This window comes from Anabas testudineus, chromosome 10 (genome assembly GCF_900324465.2).
Source record: "Anabas testudineus chromosome 10, fAnaTes1.2, whole genome shotgun sequence".
Lineage (NCBI taxonomy): Eukaryota > Metazoa > Chordata > Actinopteri > Anabantiformes > Anabantidae > Anabas > Anabas testudineus.
The window spans coordinates 5266584-5289477 of record NC_046619.1 but is presented as its reverse complement, the minus strand read 5'-3'; the positions used below and the strand labels follow the sequence as shown (position 1 = coordinate 5289477).

The 22894-nt window shown below is 41.2% G+C and overlaps 3 protein-coding genes across 6 annotated transcripts; 2 read left to right on the top strand and 1 right to left on the bottom strand.

Annotated features, from left to right (window-relative positions):
- The first annotated feature begins 816 nt into the window (after positions 1 to 816).
- syvn1 (synovial apoptosis inhibitor 1, synoviolin) lies at positions 817 to 9903 on the top strand. Of its 2 annotated transcripts, none has more exons than XM_026357376.1 (16): positions 817 to 1001; positions 2619 to 2770; positions 2875 to 2967; positions 3095 to 3247; positions 3562 to 3610; positions 3864 to 3967; positions 4849 to 4975; positions 5066 to 5165; positions 5299 to 5364; positions 5608 to 5724; positions 6288 to 6445; positions 7061 to 7231; positions 7595 to 7750; positions 8434 to 8620; positions 8790 to 8905; positions 9002 to 9903. In XM_026357376.1, the coding sequence occupies exons 2-16, from the start codon at positions 2639 to 2641 to the stop codon at positions 9202 to 9204; spliced, it is 1932 nt and encodes a 643-aa protein (XP_026213161.1). In that variant the 5' UTR covers positions 817 to 1001; positions 2619 to 2638; the 3' UTR covers positions 9205 to 9903. The 2 variants fall into 2 exon arrangements, with proteins under 2 accessions (XP_026213161.1, XP_026213162.1); XM_026357377.1 differs by having other exon boundaries at positions 8437 to 8620; positions 9002 to 9204.
- A 153-nt stretch (positions 9904 to 10056) lies between these two features.
- Positions 10057 to 14530, bottom strand: gpr137 (G protein-coupled receptor 137). Its single transcript, XM_026357378.1, has 8 exons — positions 14442 to 14530; positions 12921 to 13393; positions 12566 to 12615; positions 12193 to 12430; positions 11785 to 11934; positions 11539 to 11664; positions 11252 to 11367; positions 10057 to 11056 (listed from the first exon to the last, which is right to left on the bottom strand). The coding sequence occupies exons 2-8, from the start codon at positions 13305 to 13307 to the stop codon at positions 10960 to 10962; spliced, it is 1164 nt and encodes a 387-aa protein (XP_026213163.1). The 5' UTR covers positions 13308 to 13393; positions 14442 to 14530; the 3' UTR covers positions 10057 to 10959.
- Positions 14531 to 14773: 243 nt separating this feature from the next.
- On the top strand, positions 14774 to 22779 carry pld7 (phospholipase D family, member 7). 3 transcript variants are annotated; one of them, XM_026357373.1, is made up of 12 exons: positions 14774 to 14951; positions 15485 to 15592; positions 17219 to 18160; positions 18363 to 18550; positions 18775 to 18943; positions 19027 to 19141; positions 19306 to 19433; positions 20110 to 20313; positions 20687 to 20826; positions 21118 to 21283; positions 21370 to 21469; positions 21778 to 22779. In XM_026357373.1, the coding sequence occupies exons 1-12, from the start codon at positions 14805 to 14807 to the stop codon at positions 21972 to 21974; spliced, it is 2604 nt and encodes an 867-aa protein (XP_026213158.1). In that variant the 5' UTR covers positions 14774 to 14804; the 3' UTR covers positions 21975 to 22779. The 3 variants fall into 3 exon arrangements, with proteins under 3 accessions (XP_026213158.1, XP_026213159.1, XP_026213160.1); XM_026357374.1 differs by lacking the exon at positions 14774 to 14951 and adding an exon at positions 14984 to 15265; XM_026357375.1 differs by lacking the exons at positions 14774 to 14951; positions 15485 to 15592 and adding an exon at positions 16038 to 17066.
- Positions 22780 to 22894: the final 115 nt, after the last annotated feature.

Below are 22894 nucleotides of genomic sequence, written 5' to 3'. Positions count from 1 at the left end.
TTTATTGGTTGTAATGGCAAACTCAATCATAAAAGGGGAGTTTTATGAGGTAAAATCCTCATTTAAATTAGATGGTCCTGCTGTGTGGACAATTTAAAAAAATGTATTAAATTCAAATAGCTATTAATGGAAAAATGTACTCAAGGGTATACACAAGGGTGAAATTATCAAACATTGGTTTAAAAAATCCATAAATGATGATGATGCCATTATTTTGGTTAAACTGGTTATTTTTTTAATTAGCTGTGGTCAGTTACAAATGAATGTCAGTGCAGGGACTGCAGGTTGTTTGCTGCTTTCCAGTTGTTAGTTATATTAATGTACATATTTTGAATGTTGTTTTAAAAATTTATAGATTTTGACCTGCTATTGGTTTAATTAATACGCCGAACCTTCATTTACACCGTTTTTGATAATAAACCATTTCCGACAGGAAGACCAGAATATTTTTTCAACAATATTTCCCCGAAACGCTTTTTTTCCAGACTGACTTTGGTTCCCTGTTGCATGTTCACACAGCTGATGGACCAGTCTCGTTCTTCACGCTACAGTCACACAACTTCTTATTGGGCCACGTTGGTATTTACCGTAAATCTCCTAAAAGGTGGTCATCTAACATTTATAAATGCAATACATCAAATTTATTTTACAAATATTACTACGAGAATTGTCGTTTGAATGCAGATACTGTGTTTTAGCTAATATTACCTTTTAAATGCTTTTTACACCTACTCAAAGACGAACAGGCACCATGTCCCCGATGTTCCCAGAATTGCTTTTGCGTCATTTTACCTTAACAGCCGGATGTGAGGTGGCTCCTAAGGAGCAAGCCAAAGATAAACACGTAGCCAGACGAACAAGGGCGAGGATAATAAATATTATAGGGAGGCTGCTGTGAAACCTGTGAAATGGAGTAGCTGCTAAGAATAGAGAGGTTCTAGGAGGCAAGAAAACATCCGTCAGATTAACCAAGGAGCAAGTCTTCCGCAGACAACGAGGCGGTAAGTCCCGCAGAGTAACGCTACGTTACAAGCTAGCGAGCTAACGTTAGCTACAGCTAACTAACCTAATTACGTGTATTTGATAGTAAACGTTAGATACCCACTAGAAATAAATAACGTGACTTGTGCAAATTAATAACTTGTGGGTCAGCTTTAGGAAGTGTATAATTACATTGCGTTTGCAACTCCAAGTGTCTCTCCCTTCATTGGAAAGCTGTCACAATGCTACTGAATTTCTGACACTCAGTTTTACCATATTAGCCTGAATGTTAGCAAGCTAAGTTGGCTAAAAGATTTGTCCCTCAAATAGGATAGTTCGTGTTTACACGAAATAATAGAATAGTCGATAAGATAGTCGTTTTCATTGTATAATAAATATTATATGTAGAGTGTACCCAGTGGTGCCCAAATTTACTAGTCTGTATTAAAGCAGTAAAAAAATAAAACTATCTATATTCATATATTTATTATTTAATTGCACCCTAATACGAAACATATACACCTGATGTTCCGGCGGTGACTTTAAGACGTATATTAACTGAATACTATATCCGCTTTATACTTTCACGAATCTATTATTTTAATAAAGGTGACAGCAGAATATTTTCCAATCACATTTTGGCCAAAAGCCCAATGTCAAACCAAAGGGTGGGGTTTCAAACTTATCACTGAAGTTCACCTGGTAGTTTGGCGGCTCTTTGATTCCTCGCCACATGTCACCCGAACATCCCTGAAGACTTTCTGTGTATAACACTCGAGAATGAGTTAAGTTACTGTAATATCAGTAATCAATAACAAGCACCATCTTGTTTTGTTAGTGTTAGCTCAGATATGATATAACACATACATGCACTATGCAGTATAGTGTAATATTTAAAGATATAGCAACTGGTCTTTGGAACATCCTCTGATACTGCACCGTTTCAATGTGTTGTTTATTAAAACAAAATCATCTGTTGTTTGTGCAAAAATGATTGAGTACAAATTAAAATGCTGATAATTGGCATATCTATTTATTTTTATATGTGGTACTTTACACTACTCTGTTTATACTATGCTGTTATAAAGTATGTGTCAGTGCTGAGTTTTATCAAATATTTAGGCTTGTTTTAGTTTGTTGTTTGAATGACTCTAGTGCAAGTATTTCATATCCTACTTTTTAGAAACCATCAATGTAAATGGTAAAAGTGAAAAACTTAGCAGTAATTTGTGATAGGGGTTTCTTTAACCCCTCTGCACTTTATGACATAGACTGAAAGAGAGAAGGGCACTGTCAGTCCTGTTGTACAAAGCCAACAAATAAAAAAAAAAAAACATTACAAACAAGGTGATATTGTTTTTCAAAAGCCTTAATTATTGAGGGCCACAGAGCAAATTTGTCATGATTTGCTATCATGCTTTCAAAGCTTTGCGAACATATGCTGTACATATATTTTTATTGGTGTATTTAAAAAAAAAAAAACTTGTTTTCTGTCTGAGTAAAGTGAACATAGCAGCAGTAGTATTTCACCAGAATGATTTCTTTCCAGCAAAGAGATATCCTTTATTTGCATATCACTCTGCTTTCACTAGTAATGACTGTCTTCTTTTCTGCCCGCATCTGTTTCCCATCCACAGTATCAGTAGTGGAGTCCAAAATGGTTCGAGCGGCCTTGGTGACTGCCACCAGTCTAGCACTGACTGGGGCTGTGGTGGCACATGCTTACTTCCTCAAACACCAGTTCTACCCAACTGTGGTCTACCTCACCAAGAGCAGCCCCAGCATGGCAGTAAGAGCAGTTCCTAAATCTTGAGTTTATCTCTTACCTTTACCTACGGCCTAATAGCCTAAAGACTAATAAGCTTTTTATTTCCATTTTGCTTCTGCTATCAGGTGTTGTACATTCAGGCCTTTGTGCTGGTGTTTCTGCTGGGAAAGTTCATGAGGAAGGTATTTTTTGGGCAGCTCAGGGCTGCAGAGATGGAGGTATAGTTCTGTTCTTCTTATTACTCACTTTAATCACACATTCCCTTTATTATTGAATGCATGGTCATTGTTGTAAATTATAACAGTCAGACTGTGTTTAATGTGCATCGTCATCCCTGTTTTCCAGCACCTCATTGAGCGCTCCTGGTACGCAGTGACCGAGACGTGCCTGGCATTCACTGTGTTCAGGGATGATTTCTCCCCTCGCTTTGTTGCCCTCTTCACCCTCCTGCTCTTCCTTAAGTGCTTCCACTGGCTGGCAGAGGATCGGGTGGACTTTGTAAGTGATAATAGAGAAACTGCTTCCTTATCCTACATATAAAGTACATTGTTTAGAGGTAGAAAGGAAACGCAGGACAAAGCATGGGACAGATGTTGTGTGACTTCCTACCATAGTTGAGCAAGTAATGTTGTTTAACATTTTGTAGTTGATAACTGAGTTACAAATTTAGTGTAAATAGCTCCTACTGTGAAGGGTCTTAATTAAAACCATTTTGGCTAGAGAGGACATTGCAAGTGCAGGAATAATTACCAAACTGCATTAACTAACAAATAATATTTATTTCTGTGTTTCTAATCTTTATTTTCTGTCAGATGGAACGGAGTCCAAACATATCCTGGGTTTTTCACTTCAGAGTGTTATGTAAGCACACATTATCAGCTACGTCACACATGTCCTTCTGTGTTCGCGTTTTTTTTTTTTTTAATGTTTCACTTCTCCCTTAATCTGTTTCGCTTTCCATTGATTGTGCTTGTGAAACATGTCTTGAACTGTATGCAAAACATTTTGTCTGCATAGGCCAGGTGCTTCAGTGTAATAGATTTCTATGGAGTTTATTCATATAAAGTAGGTACTGCAGCCCAACACAGATGTGGTTTATGTTGTTTTTCTGCAGCTCTCATGGGATTGCTGGGGGTCCTGGACTTCCTGTTTGTCAACCATGCCTGTCACAGCATCATTACCCGAGGTGCTTCAGTCCAGCTTGTTTTTGGATTTGAGGTTTGTGCATTTGAAATAAATCTTAGCTTTTTTTTTGTTTGTTTGTTTGTTTTTTTAAATAGAAACAAACTCATCTTATGACCCTTTTTAAAACCTTAATCCCTCATTCCTCTCTGAAGCTGATTCTATCATTTTTGTTAAATGTTTTCACACAACCTTCTCTACATGTGATTACTGACTGAACCTATACCACATGATTAGTAAACAAATGCAAAAATGAAAAATGTCAGATCAGCTACACACGTGGACAAAATTGTTGGTACCATTCCGTTAAAGAAAGAAAAACTCACAAAGGTCACTGAAATAACTTGAAACTGACAAAGTAATATTAAATAAAAATTAACTAAAATACAGAAAAGAAAATACAAATGGTAACTAAAGAACTCAGAACAACTAACATAGAGATTAGATGTGAAATCCAACGTCGAGGTACATTGGAGTCAGAGCATACCATCAGTCACTGTTTAAGCCAAAGTGGACTTAATAAAAGACGACCGAGGAGGACTCCACTGATGAAAGTTAATTGTTTAAAAAAAAAAAAAATAGAAAACGCACATTGACAAACCACAAAGCTTCTGGGAAAATATCCTTTGGACAGATGAGACAAAACATTTTGTTCAGATTTCACAAAAATTAAGGATACGTAACACTGTACCAACTGTGAAACGCAGAGGAGGCTCGGTTATGTTCTGGGATGCTTTGCTGCATCTGGCACAGGGTTTCTTAAATCTGTGGAGGGTACAATGAAATCTCAAGACTATCAAGTCACTCTGGAATAGTGTATTTTGTTAGTTCTATTGTTTTTGCGCTGTATCACTTTGCTGCATAACATTTGAAATGCCTCTTGTAAATAAGGTTTGTCCTCTCTGTGTTCTCCTCAGTATGCCATCCTGCTGACCATGGTGCTGACGACATTCATCAAATATGTCCTGCACACCATTGACCTGCAGAGTGAAAACCCCTGGGACAATAAGGCTGTGTATATGCTCTACACTGAGCTCTTCACAGGTAGTGTAGTTCACACTGTGATGCTGGTATACATTTTTTTTTTAGCGGTTTTCTGATCTGATTGTACTTTTTTTTTTTTTTTAATTTCAGGTTTCATCAAAGTGCTCCTGTACATTGCCTTTATGACTATCATGATCAAGGTCCACACCTTCCCTCTGTTTGCCATCCGCCCCATGTATCTGGCTATGAGGTTAGCAGCTTTGTGATCTGTGTTTGTTATTTTCAGTACTTGAGATGTTTTTGGAAAAGATAATTTTATCACATAATTGTATTCATGATTTCATACTTAAGTCTTAAGGTTTCTATTATTATGTCTTTACCAGGCAATTCAAGAAAGCTGTAACAGATGCTATCATGTCTCGAAGGGCCATCCGCAACATGAATACTCTGTGAGTAATGTTAAGTTTTTTCTGATTGCACCGTATTGTATTAGCAAAATTCTAATTTCAAAGTGTGAGTGAATTAATTAGCATGTTATTTGAGTAGACAGATATTTTAATGTTCCATTATTGAAAAGGATTGGCCTATATGCACATTGTCAGGATATTGACGAGCAGACACTACAAATAGTACAAGTCTATATAAAACATGCTCAAGTTTCTCTTCATTTTGCCTGTCATTTTCGTGTTCAGGTATCCTGATGCTACTCCTGAAGATCTGCAGGCTTCCGACAATGTCTGTATCATCTGTCGGGAGGAAATGGTCACTGGAGCCAAAAAACTGCCTTGTAATCACATTTTCCACTCCAGGTAAGTCGTGTGGTAAAAACTCGGTCTCAGCAACAACAATTTCCCTCTGGGATTAATAAAGTTTTTTGAATCTTGAATCTTGAATCTTGAATTTGAGACTGCAACGAAACAACATGACTTTCAGATGTGGTCAGCATCATCTGTAGTAACTGATGTTACACACACATCCTGTATAGTGCTGCTTGATCTAATAGCAGTTGGAATTGCAATGTTAGCCTGTGCAATTATATAGCTGCAAAAGACAACCTATTCTTTTTTTGTGTGTGTGCATTTAGCTCATTATCTGCTGCTCTAATAAAGAAAAGCCTAGTCTATCTCTTTTTAGGCAGCAGGGAGTGAGTTTTGTTTATTGTCACATGACTTTTACAGAGTTCATTGTTTTTGTTTATATCGCTAATTGCAGTAGGAATTTTTCACCAAATCGTGCAGCCTGTGTGGCAAATAAACGCAGCTTAAAACAAGAACCTATAGTATTACCTTGTGCTTAAAAGTAAGTAGTAAGTTGCTATTGCTTCATCTAATATTTCAAATAATGTTGTGCTACCTTTCTGTTGTCCCCACAGTTGCCTGCGCTCCTGGTTCCAGAGACAGCAGACCTGTCCTACCTGTCGCATGGATGTCCTCCGAGCATCAAATACCAATCAGACTCCTGCCCCAGCCCAGGCCCCGCCCCCTGCACCTGCAGCCCCTGCCAATGCCCCACCAGCTCCACCTGCTAACGGTAAGAGTAATGACCAGCACATATGAACACAACCTGAACATGTTTCCACAGCAAGCAGCAGTACGTGAAACTTTTCAACACCCAAGTTATTAGCAGTGCAGAACGTCCCTCATGTGGTTGCAGTGAGCTTTAAAAGAACCACTGTGCAACAGTGAAAGTTACACAACTGCACATTCCACTACCATAGAATAATACTTTGTTTTACCTGGATGCATTTATCTTTTTCACTTACATAATTTACCTTTGTACCTACTGCTATTACATTTCCCTTTACAGGCTTTGTCATTGTAAAACTTTGAATTGACATTGTGTTTGTGAGCTTGTGGTCGGCCCACTCATCTAGTGTCCTTTTAAATGAAAGCTCTGTGTCATGATAAGCCACAGTCAGACATTTTTAAATTATACAATGAGTGACTTTATGTTTCGAGTCAATATTCCAGATAACTGGCTTGCATATGGCAAATCAGCTCAGTTCACATTTTCTTTGCTTAATCATCAAACAGTCTTACTGGTAATGTCAGCCTCTGTGCAGAGAGTGTTAATTATGCTTTGAGTTTCAGTAAATACTTATTTGGACCATTTTTAATGATCTATTTTATTCTTGTATCTTTTCAGTGGCTCCAGGCATGTTACCAGGCTTTCCTCCTGGTATCTTCCCCTTCTGGGGTCCCTTTCCTGCAGTCCCTCCTCCTCCTCCTCCTCCTGCTGCTACTGCTGCTGCAGCAGCTGCAGCTCCTAATGCTGCGGATACTCCACAGAGCAGCACAGAGGCTACACAGGCAGCTGGTAGTGTGACTTCATACTACCTCATCAAATGCTCACAAAAAGGATTCAAAATACACCATCTACTGAATTATAGTTGTCTCAGCATCTGCAGATGTTGTGATTGTTGAAGTTGATCATCCTGTTTTGAGTTCTGATTGAGGCTCTTATCGGTAGTATGCCATCAACAATGACCTCATTGTGCGAATCAAATGATTTATTTTAATGTTTAACTGATGATGTTAACCTTTTGAACCCATCACCCCACATTCACAGATATACTGTATTCATGTCTTTTTCTCTAATCAGTCTTCTAATTTCTAATCATCAAAGTATTCTTTGTGGTGTGTGTGTGTGTGTGTGTGTGTGTGTGTGTGTTTCCATTAGGCACCAGCCAATCCACCTCATCTACCACAGACACTGCAACAGCAACTGCTGCTGCTGCTGCTCCAGGATCTGCAATGCCCGGCTTCCCCTTCTCCTTCCCACCTCCTCCCTTCCCCACTGCACCATGGCTGCCCATGCCACCTCCTCCTCCCTTTGGTAAGCACCAGTCATTTTTCAATATACTCTCTGCATTGTTACCAAAGGTTTCATTTGCAACACACATGAAAGATTAGTTAATACTTTTTTCGCCTGACAATCTTGATCAGTTTCTCTTGTTGCAGCTCACTTTAGCAACAATTAGTAGAAATGTTAGAAATAATCATTTGGAGCAGTCGCACAGTTAAACTTGTCCACCCTGCTGGTTTTGCCGGGAGGCTGTCAGGTCACTTTTCTGAGAGACTAGAAATAAGATATGTACACTTTGAGCTATATGTGGCTAAATTTTGTACATTGTACTTGCTGAACATTACTCTATGGTCCCTCTTGGATATTTTTCTGGCGTGTGTCATTCCATTTGTAAATCACAAATTGTTTAACAATCATTTCATGTGATCTAATGTTCAGTGTTAGTCTGGATGGCTCATTCATTGAACACACAGAATCCTGTGATGTTAAGTGATCCTGTCCACTCAGGCTTTCATTTAAGGATTCTCAGGTCTACCAGCTCTGTTCATAGATTGCTATGTATAACGTGTAACCTCTACTTTATTCTGTATATGTAAACTTTAAAATTTGTCCAACTGCCTGATCTGTTCAAATGTGTTCAAATACTTGGCAAGCCTTTACTCATTTACTAAGTCAACATATCAGTGGTTTTACAGTTATTTCATCTTCTTTAGCAGTGTCGTCTATGCCTCCCCCTCCCGCGTCTCTGTCTCGATTGTCCGAGGAGGAGCTAAGGGAGCTGGAGGCAGAAGGTCGGCGGGGCCTCGAGGCCAGACTCCAGTGTCTCCAAAACATCCACACCCTGCTGGACGCTGCCATGCTCAACATCCACCACTACCTCAGCACCGTCGCCACACTCACGTAAATGAACATTTCTGATTCTTGATTAGTTTTTTTCCGAGTTGTTGTAAAATGTATATATTAGAGCAAACCTTTGATTAACTTAACTAGAATTAGCAGTACAAACAATCACAGTGTCATTCTCATTTGAAGGCTTCATTGTCTTTCTGCTCTGCTGTTTCCACCACAGGCCTCCTCGAACTGAGGGCAGTGCTGGAGAGGCCAGTGGGACAAATCACACTGCATCATCCCTTGCTGCTAGCACTAGCACAGAGAACCAGAGGCAGAAGAAGGGCTCATCCAACTGTAAGCAAACTCACAGCTTGCATCAACTGACACCACAACACCAAATAAAAACCTTTGGCTCTGATTTTTCTTATGTGTGTGTGTGTGTATGTCCAGCTGATCAAGTGAACGGAGCCACAGTTTCTTCTCAGCCTGCTGATTCTACTTCTACTGAGTCGGAAAGAAAAGAGAAGATGGACGAAGAACTGGTGGAGGATGATGACGGAGAGCCGAACGCTGCAGAGCTGAGGCGCCGTCGCCTTCGTAAGCTGGAAACGCCAACATCATCATCGTCATCATCACCCCCTCCAGACAACTGATCCTTGTGTTCTGACTCAAGCGTGCCGCTCTGGACCAACAGGAACTCTGGACTTGGATAATCCGGTGTTAGATGGTTGCTTTGGTTCTTCATTGCCTCTCTTCCTCATGGCTCTCGCCTTCCACAGGCTCAGGTTTCTTACTGTGTCGAGTTGGACTCAGGCTGCTGGGAGACGCAGTGATCTGCCTGTCTGGACTGTTTCTGTTAGAAAGCAATAGCATGTCTGCTGTTTTTTCTTTTCTTCTCATTTTCTCTCTCCACCCAGATTGACTACAGCAGCTGTTTGTAAGTTTAATCACATGGAAGCAAAACTCTCATTTCAAACCTAGATTTGCTGAATGATGGGGAGAAGCGCTTTGAATTTGTGTTTGCTAGTTTTACTGTTGGTGGCATCTTTGATTTAGGGTTACTTCAGCTTTCTTCAGTATAAAGGTGGTTTATTCACCACATCAACATGTTACATGGCACCTGGATCCAGCTTCTCATCCAGCGGATTCACATGCACAGAAGCCAATAGTTGACTTTTTTTTTCCCCTTTCCTCTTAACACATCAACTTTTTTCCTGGTTTCTTCAAATGTCGCCACTGCAGACACTGTAACATATTGATTTATTTGAACATGTACATACTGTATAAAAAGTTTTAATAGGAAGATCTGTACATAATGCAGAATAAAGTGTTTGACTGAAATGACAGTGGCACATCCTGTTTGCTGGTTTGTTATAGTACTAATGTTATTACTGTGAGGTCTTTGTGTTTTTACACAACCTTTTTCTTTATGGACATGTTTGTGTGTGGTGTGCGAGTTGAATATCCATATAATTACTACCAAAATGATATTCTAAGGAATCAGGTCTTTTTTTTTTTTTTTTTAATGAATGAAGCATGTTTTACATATTAATGTTTTGTGATAATGGGGCTAACACTAAAGGTTTTCGCATCAGCCAAGTCCCTTATGTTTTTTTGCTTAGCAACAGGCTGTAAGTTCATTTTTATTTTTATTAGTTTGTTTACACAGTAGATAATCATAGTGACCCATGTGAGTGACCTATGAGGAAACCTCATTCCAGTAAAGACAAAAATATCTGTCAGCTTTAAGAAAATGCAGAACTGTAGTTATGAACTAAGCTAATCTGGATAAAAGAATACAAATCAAAATTACCTTTAAAATGAACAAGTGCTAAACAAATGGAGCACACAAACCAGAGGAATAGCAGACAAAAGGCCTTAAATTTTAAATTGGTAATGGAATGCCTGCAGCAATGTGTAAATGTGTGATTAGAAAAGATCCTGCTGAGCTAATGTGGAATTAAAGTTTTAAAGACACTAAATGTTGCAGTTAACAAAGGTGTCAGAAGAAACAGTGGATCATTTGTATTTAGTCTGTTTCTTATACAAGAGAAAAGTGGTACGTGTAATGCAACTATATTGCATTACATACTGTATATTAATTTATTAAGGAATTATAAAGCTAAATGTGCAATTTTAGGACACATAATAAAAGTGGCTGAAGCTCACTGAGCTTAGCGTTTCTGGACTCACATGTGCCAGGGATTCTCCCGCTGACTTTGTTCCCTTTGAGCAAAGAAAGATTTTAAATATATTGTCTGTACAAAAAAAGTACAAGGTGCATATTCAATGTCTGGTGACTTCCTGAGATCTTCAGTGCAAAAACTGCTCACAGAAAGAAGTCCTACAGGCCGCTAGGTCTGTGGAGTGGATTCCACCACAACCCTTATCGTGGCCAGGACTCAGGATCAGTTCTGGGGGGTTGAGTAGAACGAGTGGTGCTGGTAGTTCTGGTGTATAGGGTTGCTGGCAAACAGGAGAGGAGCAGTCTCTCCTCCATACCAGCTGAAACAGAGTGAAAAGCACAAATATTGAAGTAATGACAGCTGTACCTGGTGCGCAGGGTCTGAGGAGTCAGGGGAGTGATGTAATTGGTCTTTGTTGCCTTACAACATCAGAATGTGTTTAAATTGATTACAATGTCTCACTGATGAGTGGTGGCTCAACAAACCCTTTCATGAAGGCTTGTAATGACCGTACCTTGAGTGTGGTTGTGAACTGTTATCCCATGGAATAGGTGCATCCTCACTGCCTTGAGGGTCATCAAAGAAATATGGCCGAGGCAGGACCCTGTTGTTGATGGCCATGCTGCTGGCCTGTTTAAAACAAACATAAAACGGACTCATGTAACTGCTTCAACAATGCAGAACCTGCATCCCATTTCTGTTTAAATGTCTAAGTACCTAGTGGACTGGTTGGTGAAGATTCTCAGTTTCCAGATTACTTGGCTGACTTTTACTTTAGTTTCTGTCGGACACACTACCTACCTCCAGAGTCGGCCGGCGAACCCTGAAGATGACAATGAGCAGAGTGGTTGGGAGCAACTCCCATATAAAGAGGATGGCGCCGAAGACCAGGTAGCCTTTTTCACCCAGTTCATTACGTAAATCAGCCTAAAAAAACACCAAGGTTATGTAGCAGTGGTACATATAAGAATACTGACAACACTCCTGCCTGAAGAGTGATTTACACTAGTTAATAAGAGTGCCCCAACCAAAACATTACATGATTACCTGGTCAGAGACGTTGTACCAGTCATAGTTGAACGACTCTACCGGGTGGTTCTGGGAAAGAAAGAGGGCTGTCAGGTTGTAGCAGGCTCGGCTGACAAACAACAAGATCACTGCTGCTCCCAGCGTTGCTGTACGCCACACCGTTGTCCCCTGGTGAGGTAGAAAAAGCACAGTTAGCCTGGATATCATCACCTTACAGAGAGGAGGAAGAAGTGGTTTATGTTTAAAGGAGCACTTCAAAGTTAAAATAGAGGCAGACGTCATAACTTTTTAGTCCTGATGATGTCACACTTATTGTGCAGTGAAAGCAAATGTTGATGTGTTAAAACTCTGTGGGGTGTGTTTGTAAGTAAGGTTCACTGCTGCATTGTCTTATTTTGCTGCTATTTGGACTGAAGTCTGGCACACCTTGCTGATCAGGTAGGGGCTGGTGGAGCGCGAGTGTCGCGTCAGGAGCAACAGCAAAGCAGCCAGAAACACTGCATCCAAGATGAAGAGAGAATCGTTGACTAGAACCCGAACCAGGACAAGATTCCATGTCTGATCCCCGGATCCACCGCGGCCTCTGTCCCCGAGGGCCGCACACACCATGTTGACGCAGAGGAAGATGGCGCTCAGACCACCGTACACCAACCGCGATGCCCACCTGTGGAAGATGTGGGAGCGAGAGTAACAAATGAATTTGCAGTCTGATGGTGTTGCAGAGGCTTGGTGACATCATCACTGTTGTTGATGCAAGAAGGGATCTTTTCCAAAACGTTAACAGAGAATTGAATCTTACAGCTTTTTGTTCCCTTCTGCTCTGTAAGACTCTCTCGCTTTGAGAAACACCTGTGGTACAAGAGAGAGAAACCAACACAGTTGACTTAAGGAATGAAATAGAAAGCAACACAAATGCCACATCAGTTTCTCTAAAGCAACTGCACAAGGTTTTCTTTTTGTTTGACACATTGATTAATACTGAAAGGAATTCCCCTGCTCAAATACTGTATAATCCCACGGTACTCCAAGTTCTCTATTATGGTTGCATTTTCTGGTTGTCATCCTGTCAGGTTTTAATCCATATGTCCCATGCACATTACAGCTGGTGTGTTCTACTAAGTGAATATCCCCTGCTCCACCCTCCCCAGTCTTACCTGAGTAAAATACAGGCTAATTAGGCTGAGAGTGAAGAACTGCAGACACACAGGGAAGCAGTAGAGCAGCCAGTAGACTGCAACAGGTAGGTGATTGGCTTCCAGGGCATTACAGAAGTAAAAGGAGAACAGAGTGGTGCGGAGGGCAGCCCAGAAAACGCAGAGGAACAGGAAGACACTCTGGTAGCTCCATCTTTTGTGCTTGTAGAGGTACAGCAGCCACAGCTGGACGTACACCACCAGGAAGAGTCCAGCGTACAACGTGGTGTAGAGGATAGTGAAACCAAGCTCAACTGATGGGATGACAGCCGGGTGAAGTGGGATGGGGACTGGGGGAGGCAGGCTCGAGGAGTTGGAAGGACGGGCAGCTGTGACCGGGGCTTCCATTTCACTATTATCAGAATTAACTGTCCATCATTACAGAGAAAATGGATGATCTGCTCCTCTCAGTCTGAGGAGTTTACATCAAAGACCTGAAGGCAAAAATAAAAACACAAGAAATCAGCATGGAGGAAATAAATTGGATCTTGACAGCTCTTATAATATTAGTATATATAGTATACCAGTATGGATGTACAAATGGAATATTCATTAAATATATCATTTCAGAAAGCATGTCTCTTTTAGCAGCAAGAAATAATATTGATTCTGATAAGTCAGACTTATTACTTTGTTGGGTTGACGCTGTCTTTGATTTATCTCTAATTTACCCATGTCAACTGTATGGGCCAAAAATTCATATGCATCTTTTCATCTTTAAAGCCATTCTTGGACTATTTTGGAAAACAATCCTTTTTCAGCTTTATAACAGTGTCATCTACATGGATCACCTTCTAAAGCTGTATTATCATACTCTAAAGTACTAAAAATGTACTTACATCATCACATGCAATCAAGACAGCTAATTACTCTGATTCTTCTCTGTAGAGACATTTACAGTTTTTCTTTGTCTGATATATTCATAACACACATACTGGGAGAAATTGGACTTTACTGTCATTTACCATTAATAACACTGTTAAATGATAAAGTTGTATGTAAACCCCAAGGATGATTAAATTACAGGATTATAACTGTATAACAACACAACATTACTGTGGCTAGCTGTCCCACCACTTAACTACTGTAACGCTAACAATACAACAGCACAAACGCTCTCTTGTCATGTCGACATACATACATCGAATTACATTTTAGCCTTCTAAAATATTATATAGACTACCTATGTGAGATATGACTACTTTCGGGAAGTGCTGTTTAAGTCATGTGCATATAGCCGTGACCTTTGAAACTCAGCTGCTAGCTGAGTTAGCATTCACTGAACTGTCTTCAACGTTACTTTCTGAGACACATAAACAAGCAGCCGTGTTCCGCTTTAACCAGCACTTTAACGGCTGCGCTAACTGAAACTAACTTTGTACAAACGCCCACTATTTCGTGCCGTCGCTCCACTGTGATTCGCTTGCTGAGATAATACCACCCGATCAAGGAGTCGTTTATAATTTAACAATAATAACAGACCTTATTTTCGAGCAGCACACGACGTTAATCCCTCGTTTCCGTGTTTTGTATCGAGCGTAACGTCTGGTGGGCGGGGCCACGGTTCAGATTCCAACCGCCAATCAGCGACATCAGGAAATCGCGGTATCTTCAACTTGTTGTTTACTTTTCTAGAGAGACGGCACATACAAATCATATTATACATTCAGGTTTGATGGCTCACTCAAAGGGTTTTAATAACTATAGCAGTTGTTAGATGCAAGCTGGTACCCGCTGACGAATCCATCGTTGTTTATCGTGCAGACAGACGCGAGTGCTCCGCAGGCTCCGTCCCGTCCGTTAATCTGGTGTCGCGGCGGTGCTGCATTATTAAAGTGCTCCAAGATGCCGATGGTACTGCGATCCAGAAAATCCATCCACCGCAGCCAGGCGACTGAGGTACAGTTCGAGTTACGGGGTACAGGAGCTGTAACGCCAAGAAGGTCGACCCGCCTGCACAGGAAAGTAGCCGAGGAGAGAGCGACGTACGAGGTGGGTATTTTTATTACTCAGCTTTTCCGCCTCCTCTTCCTCCGCTGCTGAAAACTTCACAGTCGGCCACGTAGCTGGCTCGCTAACGTAAACGGCGGCGACGTTAGCTGGCTAACCCGACACAAATACTCAAGGAGGCACTACCCCGACACCAGCCTGCTGTCAACTGCACTATATTAACAGCCACTAGTTATCACTTTATGCCTGTAATGTGTGGTAGCTCGTTAGCATAACAGTTAAGAGCTAAAGAAAGTAACGTTACACCGTGAGGGAGCCCAGCCAAAACTTATTAGCCCGGACGTTTCTGAGCTCTGGTAAGTGTTTCTCACGTTAATGGAGTTTCTTTGTGAGGGAAGATGACTAAACGTTTATTTTTGTGTTTCTATTTGTTCTACTTTTATCAGAGGCATGGTTTACTATAACACTGCTATTGCATAGCTAGTCCATTCTTACACGACTACATAGCTAGCTAGTGCTTTGCCACAATGCTGTTGCCTCATTAAGTTTCCATATCACCTGTCTGGTCCCGTCAGGAGTCAGATGAGTCAGACTCCGAGCTCATCCAGAGCCAAGTGATGGAGAAACATCAGAGTGTCCCGACCGAGCTAGAGGAGGAAGCTGCTGAGGAAGCAGATCTGACGGTAGGCTATAATTCACCTTACACAAAACCCAAATAAGCACACCTCTGTCCTGTAGTGCAGAAAAAGCATGGTCACCTATGATGCCTGGGTGTGGCACAGCTCGTATTTCAACAGCCCAGTGATGACAGAAATAATACCCAGTGTGTGCAGCAGCATGTAATCATCACCAGGAACTATTGGAGGCTTGCGCGGAAGTGTCCTAATCTCCTTTACTCTGCTTGTAGATAAGTACAGCTGATTTACATCTTAGGTAACAGTGATGACTTAGTTAGTCGCTTATTAACAGTATAACTGACTCAGTTTTGAGGCAAATGTTTGGGGTTAAACATGGGCAAATATATTGTTAGGTAATTAACAATAATAATAAGGTTAGTAATCTTAAAGGTTCTAGGGATCTCATGGTTCTAGCTTGTTGCAGTGAGTGGTTTCTGTAGCTCTCAGTCTCAGCAAGATGTCTGATTTTCATTTTGGAGCCAGATCTAGGGAGATTGGCACCAGTCCCATTGATCTTAAACGTCTTAATACTATTTGCAACTGTAGTCACAGGGACATAAAGCTGCTTGGAGATCGTCTCATAGCTTTACCTTTTAGTATTATTTTCTTTTCTTTCTTTGGTTTTTCTTTCTTTTGATTAAAATGAGTTTTTTTTAGCTCAAATAATGTCATGGGTTGCTTGCTCTACAGAGATTGTGGTCTTGATCAACCTGCTCCTCCAGATCAACTTAAGAACCACAGAAACAGTACAGAGAACATTTAGAATCTACTCCCCAAACTAGAACTATAGATGCAATCAGAAATATTTCATTTTGCTTTGAAATCGAACTGCAGTAAAATGCAATAAGCAGAAAAGCCCCAAATTCATATTTGCTTTGACCACTCTTTTGTAATGGCACAATTTCCCTTGGTACATTTGTACACAGTTTTGTTTTGTCACTTGCTAGGCAGACAGAGACATAAGGCAGACAAGGAGGAACACATATATAATAAAACGTTTATTTTTCAATGTGCTCCAGCATTATTGTTTCAACATTTTAATCGCTATTAAACGTTAGGTGCTACCAGTGAGTGTTGACAGCGATGTTGGTGGATTGGCGAGGTTCTCCCTGATGGTCTAAGAAGAGACTTCTAGCTGACAATCATGAGCCTGCTACTATCCATGTTCTGAAAGCCAATATGTGTTTGTAATACACTGATCTTTGGGCCAATATTAGTATTTATGAAAATTAGGTTTGTGAATGGAGTTTGGAGCAGAACAAAATGAGCATTCAGCTTTCACCTGCTCTCAGAATGTAAAGTTGAATGATGCTGTACCCATGGTAACTCATGTCACATTCATAAACAAGTACTTCTCATATAACAAGATGTTAAGAAGTCTCTAGCAGTCATGCTCAGGTGTAGCTGTTACATGCCTGGGGAGCTGATTTGAATAGGTGTGGCTATTCTAGCTCCTGTCACGCTACAGAAGCTTCTCAAGGTAATATGCAGTGTTGTTGTTACCCAGTAATAATATAATGGACAAAAGACAAGAAGATTTAGAGTTTAGAAATGTCTAGTGTTTAACAGCTTATTTTTTAAAGGTATTTTGGGTGTTGTGTGCTTCTTGTAAAGAAGGTCTGTTTCTCTCAGGAGCTAAAGCACTGTAGTGTTTTGCTGGACCGTCTCCATGCCGACGAAAAGGCTGCAAAAAAAGAGCTTGAGGAAAAGGAAGACATGAACCGCAAAGGTGGCAAACACACCTCCCGGATCCCTACTTTCCATAAACGACCACCCGGCGCCAACCAGAACACAGAGTCGCCTGTTCTCAGAAAAGAGACTGCTGTCAACGTAACTCAACCTCCCCAGAAAACTGGTAGCGGAAGTGTTGAGGTTTCGAAGTCCAAACCGCCTGATGCCAAAGAAACAGCACTCCTGCTCCCATCAGTCCGATCCCCTAAAGTCAGCTTGGAAAGCACAGAACCAGCACCTCATAGCTCTCTAGTTACTGCACCCAAGAGCTGGAGTTTATCTGGGTCTGAGCAGCTCATGACTGCAAGCCCCAGGCCTGCCCTCAGACCAGAGCAAGGCTCAGAGCAGCATTTACCAGAGCAAGACAAGAGAAAAACCTCAGAAGTAGAAGATGCTACCAAAGCAGTTGCTGCTCTAAGTCACGTTCCACATGTGGACCTCCTCAGACAGAGGCCAAAAGAAGACACAGCAGAGAAGCATGAGGTTGACATCAAAAGCAGGATTTCCCTCACAGCCTCTGGGGATACTGATAAGTCGGAGTCTGAAGAGATCGCCGACACAGCGGAAGTGGATGCTATAATGGATGAAGAACCACCGTGGGTGACGGAGCCAACGAACACGCTTGAATTCAAGGACAGTAGATCATCATCAGATGCTGAATGTGAGGAGGATTTGGAAGGTGAAAAGCCTGAGGGTGATAGCTCAGGGCAGGTGGAGGATCATCACAAGCCAGTCAGCAAGTCAGAGTTGTCAAATCCTACAGAGGAAGGAGGCAGAATAGATGAAAGCACCTCTCGTGCAGCCAAGAAGCCTGTTACAGCTCAATCAAGCAAGTCCACTAAGGTGAGTTGTTTTGCAGCATGCGACAGAGATTCCACTGACATCAAGTCATACTGTCATCTTGGTGTTCTCAGCTGAGTCAGTCATATATATAGGAATTTCACCACACCCTGCAGTAACAGTGCAGGGCATGCAACACACAGTCATAGTTGGCATAACTAACTTTACCTATTTGTCCTAAAGTAAAATGTCTATAATTTTGTAGAACTCAGGATGCTCCAGTTTTGTCCTCTGCTTCTTCCTGCCCACCACCTTGCTGCTTTTAGGAGGATTCGGTCAGCACGTTTGGCATTATGGGCTTCCCATGTCTGTAGCTCAGCTCGCAGCTCAGCTGGAACTGCACTGGCTGGAGGGCTTTGGCTTAGTGCCAGAGTCTTGTAGCGCTGATTGTCGGTAAGAAATATCAGCAAACTGTCCTATCCTGTTCTGTGTAGTAGTCCCCTGTAACAAAAATAAGAATATGTGATCTTATGAAGGCTAAAAATCAAACACTGAAAGCATATTAAAAATAAAAAGGACCATCAAATACGACACGCTGATTTTACTGTCTGCTAATTTGAGATGCTCGCCAGATCGCGTGTGGTTGTTAAAGCTTGAGCCTTCCTCTCCTTGTTCAGAGTGACTCTGGTGGAGAGCATCCCTGTGGGTCTCTACACGTCTTCTCCGTCGTCCAGGCAGAGCATTGCGGACAGCTGGCTGCATCTGCTGAACAAGGCCAACAGCTCCGTTCACATCGCTGCCTTCTACTTCACACTTCGAGGAGATGATTTGGAGTCTGACTCTGAGGTTAGTTTCATATCATGCCCCAGTGTCATGTTTAACCTGAATCCCTATCTTAAATTAAATCATTTGATATGTGTGTTTTGCAGGGAAAAAAGGTTTTTGAGCACCTGAAACATCTTGAATCTAGAGGTGTGAATCTCCAGATCGCTGTCAACTCCCCCCAGACGTCAACTAAAGACACAGCAGAACTGGCTGCAACAGGTACATCATTAGACAGATAAAGAGCATCTCTAATAACTCATTGTCATTGTCAGCAATAGATGCATTTCTCAGGAGATGCTATGCAGATGGAATATAATTTTATTAAACAGTAACATCTGTATTTATATATAGATAAAGAACTGGGAGCATTACGTGTTTTCCAGGTGCAGAAGTTAGAAAGGTAGACCTGAAGGATGTAACTGGAGGCATCATCCACACCAAGCTCTGGGTGGTCGATCAGAAACACCTCTACTTGGGCAGTGCCAACATGGACTGGCGCTCTCTCAGTCAGGTAAAACATGCTTATTCTTTTTTTACCATTTTTGATTTTGGAATAGTAAACCAGAAAATGCAGTATTCCTTTTTTTAGAACATACATACAACTATTGTCTGCAAAACTCAAACAAGATGAAGAAAATAAGAGTAATCAAGAGTCTGCACATTTGTCTTTCCACCTTACAGCTTATTTACCCAACTCATTGGACTCGTGTTTCAGTTATGTTAACACATAACATAGCACTAGTGAACCAGTAATACTACTGCTTGTATATAAACTAAACATTTGCATCTGCTTTTCTTGGGAAATTGCTTAAGGGTGCAATCATGCATTGTGATAGGAGGGAGTTACATTACTGTTTAGTATTGTTGATGTCCCACACAGAGTAAAGCTGCATCCAGAGATGATGCTTTAATGCTCAGTATAACTGACTGTATGTTTACAGTCTAGATCAGATTAGACATGATAAGTCCTTGATCTTTAACTTTTCATTTAGGTCTTAGCTGTGCAGTAGTGCAACATACTGTAACTGTGCTGCTTCCAGATCAAAGTGGTTCCATGCCTGTGCTTAGTAAATCCATCTAGAATCATTCCTCCTGCTGGAGTAACAGCACCACTGATTGCACACCAACACAGACAGAGTGCTTTCTGTGACAGAATGAACACATCATGTGCTTTTTGCTGAATCTAGGTGAAGGAGGTGGGTCTGTCTGTGGAGGACTGCAGCTGCCTGGCTCAGGATGCCTATCGTATCTTCGGGGTGTACTGGAGCATCAGTGGTTTGAACAATGGTTCTCTGCCTCCATATTGGCCTGCTCGCCTCTCTGCCCTGTCCAGCTCCCAGAATCCCCTGAACCTGAAGTTTAATGGAGTACCTGCACGAGTCTACCTATCTGTAAGTTCACCACGGCTAGAAGCCTGTTTCCAATGATCACGCTTTCTGCAGATGTGATAGTATATTATAATGATGTTCGATAAAAATGATGTCACCTCAGTGTCAGAGTCCTAAAACATCCCCAGTGACTGTGATCCCAAATAAGGAATTCAAAACATTGAATCTATTAACATGTCTACAAATGCCATAAAATGTTTTTCTGAGTATCAGTTCAGTCTGAGGTGGCTGAGACTCAATACTTTATCATGATATTTTAAACCCACCTCTACTGAGAACCCCTGTTATAGACAATACCACATGGCACAGCTCTAATTTTAACTCTTCCTGTTGCTTTTATGATGTTCAGTACTTGTTCCGTGTCTGTTTCCTGCAGAGTGCCCCTCCACAGATCTCAGCCCGTGGCCGCTCTGATGATCTCTCCACCATCCTGTCTGTCATCAACGACGCCCAGAGATTTGTTTACATCTCTGTGATGGACTACCTTCCTCTGTCTCAGTTCACAGACCCACTTAGGTACAGTCCACTCAAAGAACCACCAGTATCACTGTCACAATTACTCACGTTGCGTGATTAGATGCATGCTACTGTATTACCAACAAAATAATGGAATGAGGACTAGGAAAGGGGCACGTACTGAATGAAGCTTGTGAAAAAATATCATTTTCCAGTGTCTGACACAGATATCCTGCTGATTGAAAATGTGTCCTCCTCTGTGTCCTTTTTTAAATATTGATAATATTGAGCGGTCTTCTGAACGGCTTCCTCTGCCAGACTGTTCTAACTGTTCTGGTCTCGTGATTTCAGGTTCTGGCCCCCCATTGACTCAGCCCTGCGAGCTGCAAGCTGCACTAGAGGGGTGGAGGTCAGACTGATGGTCAGCTGCTGGAAGCACTCTCCTGGCTCCATGTTCACCTTCCTGCAGTCCCTGCTGGTACTCAGCAGGCATCCACTGAAATGTGACATTCACGTGGTATGTTTGAAGACCTCTTATCTTTTACATGATGGATCTCACAGAACGGATCTGTCTAACTCGTGTTGGTTTTTGTTTCTGTGCAGAAAATCTTCACAGTTCCTTCAACAGCGGAGCAGATGAAGATCCCATTTGCTCGAGTCAATCACGCCAAGTTCATGGTTACAGACAGAGTGGTCTATATAGGTATGTTCTCTCCAGAACTGTCAAATTAATTACTGTGCAAATACGGAGAGTCAGTATTTGCAGTATACTCAGGCAGGTTTTGAGTTGTTCCACTTTTGCACAGCAATACTGCTATGCATTATCTCATAATTACAAGATCCATAATCCATCCATCCATAATTACAAACTAGTTAGTTATAATTGCCAGTTAATGTGCCCGATTAGTTTTCTTTTGTGAATGCAGTGCAACTCAGTACACCTCAATCAAAACATGCAGGGATTAAAAATGTTTTTTAAGACTACCCCGATAAGAGAATTTGTGCCCACAGGGACATCCAACTGGTCAGAGAACTACTTCACTCAGACGGCTGGTGTGGGCGTGGTTGTAAACCAGACGGGCTCAGATGTTGGAAGAGGCCAGCAGACTCTGCAGAACCAGGCAGAGGAGCTCTTCCTCAGAGACTGGAGGTCCAGCTACGCCAGCACGCTTTCTATTGATGACGTGGACGTGTGCCCTCAAGGGTGACCATGAAAGTTTGCTGTTCAATAAAGCACGTTTGTATAATAGATGAGTATCTCGCTTGCCCTCGCCACTTGAACTTTATTTTTGTTATGCACAAATCGGTTTGCTGTACTGTCTGAATGAACACAGTTTACTGCTGTTTCCTGACTGGCTGCCTTTTTCTGTATAAATTTGTGTTTTTATATTTGGTTTCAGGACGTTTTATTTTTATATTCAAATTTCTTACTTCAAATGGGGCAACTCATCTTGTGTTCTTGGTATTTTGTATATTTCTTCTGCAAAGATATCTGTGCACAGCTTTAACAGCCTGATGCAGAAACAACATATATCCAAAGAGCTGTATCCACGATGTTTATGGTAGTGAAGCTACTCGCTGGTAATGTTTATGCAGTGAACACATTTGAGCTCAGTCTATAAGTACTACATTATTGTAAATACTGTCATTTGTCCATGTATAATTAATGGCTGGCTCATGAAGAAACACTTTGAATGTTTGCCACTGTATATAAAGACTCACTCAGATAAGGGAGCATGCTTTGTTCTTGATTTGTTTACTGTGTATTTGAAAGAAAACCATTTCTGTTTTACTGTACTGATAATTACTGTGCTGTTTGCTTAATCAAAGAATTACCAGGGTTCTCGATTGTATGCTTGAGATCCTGCTTTTGTCGTCAGCAGACCGATGTCATTTCAGACTGGTGGACTGTTAAACAAAGGGACCTCCTGGAAGCACCTCAGCTGATCCCTGGCAACCAGAGCAGTTTACTGGATGTTTCAGTAGAAATAAAACCTGCTCACTGGTTGGTGATCTTTGTGTGTTTCTTTAAGTACTATAAAAGCACACTGTTGATTTGTTATAGATCAGTATCTGTCCCTACTATCTCCTAGCATCAAGCCTTTAAATTAATTATTGAGAACTGCTT